The sequence below is a fragment of the Anolis sagrei genome, chromosome 2, assembly GCF_037176765.1.
Source record: "Anolis sagrei isolate rAnoSag1 chromosome 2, rAnoSag1.mat, whole genome shotgun sequence".
Classification (NCBI taxonomy): Eukaryota; Metazoa; Chordata; class Lepidosauria; order Squamata; family Dactyloidae; genus Anolis; species Anolis sagrei.
In genome coordinates, this window is record NC_090022.1 from 129,729,611 (window position 1) to 129,740,114 (window position 10,504).

Sequence of the window (10,504 nt, forward strand, 5' to 3'; positions counted from 1 at the left end):
GTGATCCTTATCTGCTGGTAAAGGAGGGGATGAAGCAGTGCTATGTGGCCCCTATGGACAAATGCAGGATTGGATACTCAACGATTAGGAGGCTTGGTTGGTAGAGAGGGACCTGGGGAGAATCTTCACTGTACAATGAATGCAGTTGGATACCACTGGGACTGCCATGGGCCAATGTTATGGAGTCCTTCCTGGGAGTTGTTTGACAAAGTCTTTTGCCTTCTCTGCCAAAGAGCACTCCCTGCTGTCTCATAGAATCATAGAATCAAAGAGTTGGAAGAGACCCCATGGGCCATCCAGTCCAACCCCCTGCCAAGAAGCAGGAATATTGCATTCAAATCACCCCTGACAGATGGCCATCCAGCCTCTGTTTAAAAGCTTCCAAAGAAGGATCTCCTCAAACCACAACCCGCAGGATCCCATAGTCCTGAGTAGTGTACAGCTGCGTTCACTCTCGAGTGCAGATGCAGCTTGCTGAGGTACTAGCGCTCTTTGGCAGACAATCAGAATCATAGAATCATAGAGTTGGAACTCGTGGGCCATCCAGTCCAACACCATTCAGGAAAATCGCATTCAAAGCACCCCCGACAGATGGCTACCCAGCCTCTGTTTAAAAGCCTCCAATGAAGGAGTCCCGGGCCCGTCCCCGTCCCCGTCCCCGTCCCCCCCCCAGTCCAGGGCAGAGAGTTCCACTGCTGAATAGCTCTCACAGTTAGGAAGTTCTTCCTCCTGTTCAGGTGGAATCTCCTTTCCTGTCGTTTGAAGCCATTGTTCTATTGCGTCTTAGTCTCCAGGGCAGCAGACAACAAGCCTGTGCCCTCCTCCTCCTTCTTGGAATTGTTTGTGCAACGCAAAAGATCTTGTATAACTCCAATGCAACGTGGAGTCAAGGCAGTTAACCTGGTGTCAAACTGCAGTAATTCTACAGTATAGATGCCCCTTGCCACCCCCAGATTCAAATCCTCAGCCTGGCCGGCCTCCCCGGATCGTTGGGAACCTGGAGAAGCAGCACAGGTAGAGGAGGCCCGCCTAGTGACCGGAGACTGCCTTGGTGTTTCTGGTGCGGTTTTGTGCTTGGCCCGGCCTTTAGTCACTCATGATGGGATTTTGTATATATACACACGCACAAACTCTAATCCCCTCACAGCGGATACTCCCCAAGCATAGGGTGCATCTACACTGTCGAATTAATGCACTTTTAAACCAATTGAGCCGCCATGGTTCAATGTTATAAAATCCTGGGAGTGGTCCTTTGACAAGCCTTTAGCCTTTTCTACTCACGAGTGTGGCTACCTCACCAAATTACAATTCCAGGCATCTATAACAGGTCTGGACAAATCTCGGCCATCCAGGTGTTTTGGACTTCAACTTCCAGGAATCCCATCCAGTTTGCGGGCTGTTAGGGATCGTGGGAACTGAAGCCCAAAACTCCTGGCGGGTCGAAGTTTGCCCAGGCCTGGTCTAAAGCCTGGAGCCAGGGCAGCTCAAGCGCTGTCTGTCACACTGCCTGCCTTCCCCAGTCTTGGGAGCCCATCGGGGCGCCACTGGTCCAACTTCTTCTCTGCCCAAAGCCCAGAAGCCAGTCCCATCGCACTCATGAGGTGCATCCAGCCGGAAAGTGGCGGGAAGGCGCTTCTGCTCCCCTGGGTGTCAATCATGTGCGTACCGCCCCGCCCCGCCCCGCCCCCTTTTACGGAACCAGGCCGAACCTGGCCCTCCCCCGCCTGGGTCTTTCGCTCCTCGTCAGAGAAGGAAGGCGGGAAAGCCTCGCCGGTGGCCTTGGATCCGCCCAACTTGTGATCTCCTCAGGTTGCAAGGAGGATCCTGAGCTCATCCCAGGGTCAAGGCTGGAGATAAAGATTGCGGTGTTTCTTTACTCCCATCCAGGGAACCCAAATCCACAGCTCTCCACAGTTGTCCTTCTACTGGACTGGCCTTTCTGTTCCAAAGCGCAGGCAGAGCCCAATCGGATCTAATTTAAGACCTATTTGGGTCTGCTCCTCCCTTCCCTACCTCCTTCACATGGCGCCCCGAATAAGACGGGGGAAGGATTGCTGACCAGGGGTCCGTCTACAGTAGGATTTCACACCACTTGAACTTTTTTTTTTCGACTTGAGAAATTGCAAGTCGCTTCTGGTGTGAAAGAATTGGCCGTCTTCAAGCACGTTGCCCAGGGAACGCCCGAATGTTTTGATGTTTTATCATCCTTGTGGGAGGCTTCTCGCATGTCTCTGCATGGGGAGCTGGAGCTGACAAAGGGAACTCAACCCACTCTCTATACCACCACTTGAACTGCCATGGCTCAATGCTATGGAATCATGGGAGAGGAATGGGAGAGTCATTTCACAAGTCCTTCTTTGCCTGCTCTGACAAATACTGCTGGCCTCTCACCATACCATGGCTCCCAAGATTCCATAGCATTGGACAATGGCATATCAAGTGGTGCCAAAGTGCAGTCATTCTACAATGTAGAGGCTCCCCATGAGCCACTGATGACAAAACTCATCACAGCACCAGCGGGAAATGTTCTGCCCAGTCCTACAGCCAGAAGTCAATCCAATTGAACTCATCAAGATTTGATTCCAGAGACATCAGAAAGTGGCATGAATGAGACTCCCCCTTGCTCCCCCCCCCCCCCCAAATTTCCCTCCCTGGTTGAGCTGGTCTTCTACTTCTATTAAGGTAGAACTAGTTAGCAACCTGGAAAGCAGAATTCCTAGACTGGCTATCAGATATTAATGTGCATCAGATGAAGCTGTCCACAGCTTGGCCAACAGAGGTGGGGAAAACCCTAGGCTTGCACTTGCCTTTGAGGCCTGTTTCCGTCTCCAACCCTTATAAAGTGGAAAGGACCAGGAAGGCAATCCTGGAGTGAAGGTGACCACACAAAACCAGGTTACTTGGAACAGTAAGTACAAAAAGAAAGAACTGATCCAGGCACACGATCTTGGAAGACTCCTGTTTCCTCTTAGTTTCCAGCCTGGTCTCTGATGAGGTAGAACCAGGTTGTTGGCTGGCTGGAGAGTCTTGCCTGTCTGGAGTCAAGAGACATATCTTCCACCAATCTACTCCCAAAGGAGGCTTATCACCATGCTAGCTCTCTCACATTCCTACTCTTTCCTTCCCTGAATTTAGCATTTCCTCCCTTGAATTTTGCATTTAGAAAGGACACCCAGGAAAACAACCTCCCCATTGGCCCTAACAAAAGGGGCCCAACTTCTACTCTCCAGCAGAAGATATTGAGAGATATCCTGCTAAGGAATGGTTGTCCTCCTATTTTGAAGATGGGAGAAATCTTCACACTCACCCAGCAACACAAAAAAACCAAAGCCAAAGCCAAGTCTCTATTTACAAAGTATTATATATATTTCAATTCACATAGAAAGCAGGTACTGCATTAGACATTCAACATTGGCAGAAGACACCTACTTAAGCTTCTGAGACTGTTAGGTCAGATCAATGAGAGATTATAAGTTTTCTTTTCTTTTTACAGATCTTCAAGAGAATTAAATAGCTCACACTCACATACATTCAATATATGTAACTATGTACACACACATATACACACCCACATGTTTATGTCTGTCTAGCTTTTATATACCCATGTATGTGTGCCCAGAAACAAACAGCAGAGGTGGTACATGCCACAGTGACACCTGAGGAGGTTGGGTGGGATGTGAACTTTATTTGGACCAAAGAGGAAGTCCTCCTGGCCACTAGCCACCCTACCTTCCTGTAGACCCTCTGCCAACAGATGCCAGCTGACAAGCCTTTCTTGCCTCACCACCACACTTCAGGAGGGAGAACTCAACACTTCTGTGATTTATAACATGAACTGAAAGGAATTTAAATAACTGTTGTGGTTTTTGTTTGTTTCAAGAGGGAGAAGGAGAGGGGAGAGGGAACAACCTGACATGTCCTCAGTATAAACCCAACAGAAAGGCAAATTTGTTATTTGGTTGAAGAAAATGTCCCAAAAAGAAGAAGCTAGGCCAGTTAAAGAAGCAAATGTTTCCACTTCAGATTGGGAAGGGGAAAGGTACTGATGCTTCTTCCCACACCCACTTGTAGCTGTGACACATGTCCTGCTGTCCCTTGTTTAGTCGCCACATTGGAACATTTTAACAAGGGGACTATTCAGTGGAAAATGGTGGGGGGGACGGGGACTTGAAAGGTGTTATGCCAAATTTGTGCTTTTTGTACAAGACAAAAGGCTCAAATCAATACCTATTGAGATACCACAGCATTTGCTGAAAGTAAAAGAAAGGCCAGCCATACCTTTCAACACATTCCCTTCTAATGGAAGAAACTGAGGGGGGAGGGGCAACCTGCATTCCCATGAAGTAGAAAGAAAAGCTGAATCAGATAAAGTCATCTAGGGTCCCCTTCCACACAGCTGAATAAAATCCCACATTACCTGCTTTGACGTGGGATATATGGCAGTGTGGACTCAGATCACTCAGGTCAAAGCAGATACTGTGGGATTTTCTGCCTTGACATTCTGGATTATATGACTGTGTGTAAGGGCCCTAGATCTCATGTATTGCTTTCTTCAAGGAAGCAGGTAAGTGGGTACATATTTTTCATACAAATGGTGAGTGAAAACTACTCTAGTCTGAATTACAAATATATAAATTTCGTGGAAAGAAGGAAAGGTAAGGGGGAGTTCATCCCAGGGCCCTTCCACACAGCCCTATATTCCAGAATATCAAAGCAGAAAATCCCACAATATCTGCTTTGAATTCGGTTATCTGAGCCCACACTCAGATAATATGGGATTTTCTGCCTTGATATTCTGGAATATAGGGCTGTGTGGAACCCCCCCCCCCCCCAAAAAAAAAAAAGGCAAGAAAAAGAATGATATACAGATCAGCACACTGCTGTGAAACTGATCTCATCCAACTGTTTAACAGGCTTTAAAAGGAAACAGTCTTCCCTGCATCTCTCTTCTCAGATTTACACTCTTACAGAACAGACAGCTTTTCTACATAACTTTAAAAACAGTCACTCAGGGCCCTTCCACACAGTCATGAAACCCAGAGTATCAAGGCAGAAAATCCCACAATATCTGTTTTGAACTGAGATTTCTGAGTCCACACTGCCATATATTCCAATTCAAAGACGATACTGTGGGCTATTATTCATCTGTGTGGAGCTGCCATGATTCCTGGGGAGGAGATGGAATCCACTCAATATAAGATTAGGAGCACCTACTATATGAGCTGTGACATACTTTCCTCCCCAACTTTTCTGGCATGTGAGGAATGTAAACAGATTTTCTTTTTGGAGTGAGCAGGGAAGGACAGGGGGAAAAAACAACCCTAAAGCCCAGACAATGTGAACTAAACTATCTCTCCTTTCCCTCTTCTTCCACCATCCTTCTCCCTTTGACAATCATATTAAAGTGCATGACAGCAGCTACACTTTCTCAGAATCTGAAAACAGACACATCTCCCTTTCCCCTGTAAGAAAAGGCTGTTCAAGTTAATACTTCTTTGCTAAATCATCTCCCAACTTGTTTTAATGTACACTTTAAACCAACATTTCTTAAACTGGATCAAAACAAAGGCAAGACAATACTGGAAAGTCAAGTGCTTCCTTCAGCTGTCCAGCTCGAACAGTTGTGTATACAGCACACTTGATTGTACAAAGCAACACATTATAATATAACAATCCAAAATTGGGAGCCCCCTTTTTGGCCCCAGATGAATAGAAGAACCCCCACTTGCCCTCAGCATCACCTTGGGGGGAGGGGGGAGCAACTGAAACAAAACTGTAAAAAAAAGGGTGTTATAATTACTTAATAAGGTCCCTGCTCTTGCAACCGTGGCAAGAGAAATATTAGTTCTCTGCTTACTGTCCACCTCCAAGAGCTTTAAATAAAAACAAAAACTTAGAGCTGAAATATATATATGCATATAGATATATATATATATATGTATTTCTCTTTAAATAACATATTTACACCTAATAGAAAATATAACTCTAGAGATAATCTTTCAAAGGAAACTGAAACTGGTGGCAGGGAAGGGAAGGCAATAAAATAATGAATTAAGGACAGATTTTGCAATCATGTCCAAAGAAAACACATATCCAAAGCCAGAGGACTTCCACCCAAACCCATTCAATGCCTCCTGCTCCCTCCCTAAGGGAATTCATCGCTTTTCCTTAAAGAACCCTTGGTCTGTGCTACTCTCCTTAATGGTAACTGTCAAGAAATTTGAGGTCACATCAGTCACTACCACCTTCTCCAGGTTGTTAAGGGATGGGCTCCAAGCTTCTTCTTCTGGATCACCAAGAATCCTGGAGACTGGGATGCGGGCAATGAGGGAAGGCCTACCAGCCTGGGTCCCTATGCCATCTCCATATAAGCTGCTTTGATTGGCAGAGCTGTGCAAAATCTTAGGGGCACCCAAGTCTAAACCACTCTGCCCTTTCTGATCCAGGAAATCTGCCCTGTGCTTGGTCAGCCGGGGAGGATAAGTCTCAGGTGCACCCAGTTTCATGCCAGCTTCTGCCCTGGTGCTGGACCCAGCGCTGGGCAATTCTGGCTCACGCCTCCGGGCCAACTGGATCACACTGTGTCCGGAGAACTTGGCTGCAGAAGGGTGAGCTGCCTCTTCCAACTTTCTGGCTTTCAGGTAATCTACCACCACCTTGTCTCCTGCTTCCAATGACTTTCTTTTGGAAGTGGGATCAACACTTTCAGGGAGGTCTTTGTAGAACTCTTTCCTGGGCTTTGGGCCCCTCTTTTTGAAGGCGCTTTCGGATCTGTCTTCTTCTGATACCACCCGGTTCTCCTGGATCGTCTCCACCCGGGTGGTGGGACTAGTGGGGGCACTGGAGGAGCTGCTCTGGTGGGGCAGTGGGATTTGCCTCAGCCCCTCTCGAGCTCTGGAGGTGGAGGCCAGGTCTTGGGGAGAGCGGCCAGAGTAGGGCATCCGGATCCCCCGGGAAGAGTCACTGCGGAATTCATAGGTTTTGGCTTTGGCTTTGGCCTGGGCCTGCAAAACAGGAAGGAACTGCTGGATTGTTGGGAATCACTGTAAGTCAAGGCAATTGTAAAATGTGGTCATCACACACACCTATCTGAGCTGGATCTACACTATCATATAATACAGTGTAGTAGAAGGCTTTCATGGCCAGAATCACTGGATTGACCATTTGGTCATGCAAGGGCTACTATACTGGATTGCTGTGAATTTTCTCTCTGCCCACATCTATGGCAGGCTTCCTCAGCTAACAACAGCTCCCAACAAAGGATTCCTCCAGACAGGAATCAGCCAGGCCTTGAAGCTGCAAGGCTTTGCAATGCTAATCAAGGTGATTAACTGCAACATTCACACTTGCCTCCAACAGACAAGAGTTCTTTCTCCCACCCAGGACCTTCAACAGATATAGAATCCCCCCCTTGTCTTGTTTCCAATGTACCTTACAACCTTTTTTTTTTCATGTCAGGAGCGACATGAGAAACTGCAAGTCACTTCTGGTGTGAGAGAATTGGCCTGCCACAGATGTGAGCAAAATGTCAAGAAGATGCCTGCCATAGCTGGTAATCAAGATGACCAATTACAACATTCACACCTGCCTCAAGGAGACAAGAGTTTTTTCTCCCACCCTGGACATCCTTCCCCAGATATATAAACCTCACTTTTCTAGTTTCCAACAGACCTCACAACCTCTGAGGATGGCTGCCATAGATGTGGGCAAAACCTCAGGAAAAATGCTTCTGGAACATGGCCTGACTGCTTGGAAAACTCACAGCAACCCAATACAGTGTAGACTCATATAATGCACTTTCATCTGGATTGAACTATATTAAATGGGTCTACACTGACCATGTAATGCAGTGTAGATCCAGCCTCATAGGCCCAGGAGCACAATAATGCATCTTTATAATATTTAACTAAAATAATACCAAAAGAGATCTATTCTCTGCTGCTTGGAATGCTATTCCAGCAACACAGAAAACACAGCTATTGCTTCCCTCTTCCCTTACCTTTAACAGGAAGGTTTTGGGTTTGGGGCCTCTCTTCTTCGGACCATAGAGTTCCATTTCTCTTTCCCTAAAGGAGGTTCAAAAACATACAACCCATGTTAAATAACAAGGGGGTCTGGGTTCAGCATTGCTCCAAAAAAAAAGACTAAGCTAGGGCTGTAAGTTAAAGCAAGGGAGGTGCTCCCACTCCTACCAATCAGAGTACCTTTCCTCAAAAGCCGCCAGCAAGCGAGCATCTAGGATGTTTTCTTCTGGCTCCCAAGTGCTGTATCTAGCAAAGGAAGGCAAGGCCAAAAGCACACGAATCAGAAGAGGGGCTTTAAAAAAAATCCCACCCCCCCCTCTGTTTTTCCAAAAGCGCAATCGACTGCACTCCCCTCCCAATGGCATGCCAAGCGGATCCAACCCCTTGTCGGTATTTCGATTGCACTGACAGATTGACTTACTTCTGAGACCAGCCTTTCCATTTCACCAGATATTCCATCCGGCCCTGCAGATGTCGAAAACAGGAGTCAAACGAGCACACATTTCAGGGGGGGAAGGGGGGCGGGGGCGAGGGAAACGACCCAAAGGAACGAGGCCAAACAACTCTTTCCCTGCTGGCGAACGGCTCCCCAGAAACCAAACTTCCACCCAAAAGCAGGCGTCAAAATAGAGGGAGATCGTAATCTGCATACACGCGAGCGGCCAGCAAAACGCCACAAATATGCAGGGCGCAAAAAAATATAGAGGAAAGCAGAGAAAAACCCATCCAGGAAAAAAGGGGGCGTGCTGCAAAAGGCGACCAAATCTGCATGCATGCAATGCGCGGAGCGAAAACATCCCTGCAGCTCGGGAGGTGCATGCATTGCAAGGCGAGGCTCGCGACGGTGGCAGCAGCAGCAGCAGCGCTGCAGAAAAAGGGGGAGCGGCGGCCAGGGGAGGGGAGGCAGGGCTGCTGCTGCTGCTGGGGCTGCAGAAAGGAAGGAGCCAAGCAAGCAAAAAAAGGAGAGGGCGAGAGGGAGAGGCAAAGGCAAGCTCGCCTGCTTGCCTGCCAGGCTGCGGCCTGCTTTGCAGAGCGCACAAAGCCCCGGCTGCAAGGGGGGGGGGGGTCGCGAGGCGAAGGCACCTACTTTGCGGATGCGCCTCTTGAGCAAGGCCTCGGCCGCGAAGACCCGCTCGCCCACGGCGGAGAGCTCCATGTTTACTCGGCCGCGGGCAGCAGGGAAGCAACGGCGGCGGCGGAGGCTTCGGCGGCAGGAGCCAGCCCAGCCCAGACCATAATACTCCGCTCGCTGACGTCAGCCCGCGGCTCGCCTGCCTCCGCACTTGTTGCTGCCCGAGCGAGCGAGCGAGCGAACGAGAGAGAGAGCCTTGCCTGGCTCCAGAGCAGAGAGAGAGAGAGAGAGAGGGAGAGAGAGGGAGGCCCACGCCGCGCTCGCCTTTGCTGCCGCCTCCCCCTCTCCTGGCTGCCGGCGCTGGGCCTGGCCCTTCCCCAGCCCCGCCACCAGCAGCACGGCTCCCCCGCCTCCCTGCGACGTGATCCGCGTGTCAATCACGGAGGGGGCGGGGCCGAAGGAGACAGAGGCAGGAGGGGGCGGGGAGGAGGGCTCCCGAGGAGGGGGAGGGGGAAAGGAAGGGGCTGACTGGCCCTGGAGACAGGGAGGGAGGGAGGGAGGGAGGGAGGGGGCCGAGCTGGGAAGCCCTCCCCTCTCGCCTTCCCCCTTCCCTCCCCCTCCATCTCGCTTCCTTTTCTTCCCTCCTCCTCTTCTCCCCCTCCCCTCTCTCTTCCTCCTCTCCTCTCTTCCCTCTCCCCCCTGCTCCCCCTTCCCTTCTTCCTCCTTCCCCCTCCTCCTTCCTTCTCCCCTCTTTCCTCCCTCCTCCTTCCCCATTCCTCTTCCTTCCCCCCCCCGCTCTTCCTTTTCCCCTCCTTTCTCTTCCTCCTTCCCCCCTCCTTATTTCTCCCCGCCTTCCTCCCTCCTCCTTCCCCCTTTCCTTCTTTCCCTACTCTTCCTTTCCCCCTCCTTCCTCTTCCTCCTCTTCCTCCCCTGCTCTTCCTCCTCCTCCCTCTCTCCTTCCTCCTCCAGGCTCCCCTCTTCTCCCCCCCCCCGTTCTCCAACCCCCCTCCGCCCCCGTCCCCACAAATCGATGGCGTTTGTAGAACCAGAGGTGGTTTTCTTTATTATTCTCTTTTTTCCGCTTGTTTGTTTAATCGACTCCCTCGCTTCCGCAAAATAAACAACCCTTTCCCCTCCTCCTCCTCCTCCTCCTCCTCCTCCCCCGCCTCGGTTTGCATAGAAATTCCCTTCTGGTGGATTTTGGGGAGGGATAGGGGTGGGGGCAATAAAGGATTTGGTGAGAAGGGAGATGAATGGGGTGAGGCGGGTTTTATTGGGGGTGCCGGAAGGAAGCCTGCCTGGCCTCATGGATCGTGGGCCGCTTTGGGGGGCGAGCTAGCCCTTCGGGAGGAGAAGAAGCCACCCAGAGGCTCTTCCCCAGAAGTATCGCTGCCCCTCCTCCTTCCAA

At 49.9% G+C, this 10,504-nt stretch overlaps 1 protein-coding gene across 2 annotated transcripts; it reads right to left on the reverse strand.

Annotated features, from left to right (window-relative positions):
• Positions 1 to 3,343: 3,343 nt before the first annotated feature.
• Positions 3,344 to 9,496, reverse strand: CBX8 (chromobox 8). Of its 2 annotated transcripts, none has more exons than XM_060764334.2 (5): positions 9,112 to 9,496; positions 8,446 to 8,489; positions 8,205 to 8,270; positions 8,000 to 8,066; positions 3,344 to 7,004 (listed from the first exon to the last, which is right to left on the reverse strand). In XM_060764334.2, the coding sequence occupies exons 1-5, from the start codon at positions 9,178 to 9,180 to the stop codon at positions 6,156 to 6,158; spliced, it is 1,095 nt and encodes a 364-aa protein (XP_060620317.1). In that variant the 5' UTR covers positions 9,181 to 9,496; the 3' UTR covers positions 3,344 to 6,155. The 2 variants fall into 2 exon arrangements, with proteins under 2 accessions (XP_060620317.1, XP_060620316.1); XM_060764333.2 differs by having other exon boundaries at positions 8,193 to 8,270.
• Positions 9,497 to 10,504: the final 1,008 nt, after the last annotated feature.

What these genes read in the sequence shown, in the direction of transcription:
- CBX8 (XM_060764333.2), bottom strand. Translation starts at nt 9,180, where the DNA reads ATGGAGCTCTCCGCCGTGGGCGAGCGGGTCTTCGCGGCCGAGGCCTTG. An exon ending in TCAAGAGGCGCATCCGCAAA is followed by an intron (nt 8,490 to 9,111) that starts GTAGGTGCCTTC and finishes CGACATCTGCAG; the next exon opens with GGCCGGATGGAATATCTGGT. An exon ending in CCAAAACCTTCCTGTTAAAG is followed by an intron (nt 7,005 to 7,999) that starts GTAAGGGAAGAG and finishes CCTGTTTTGCAG; the next exon opens with GCCCAGGCCAAAGCCAAAGC.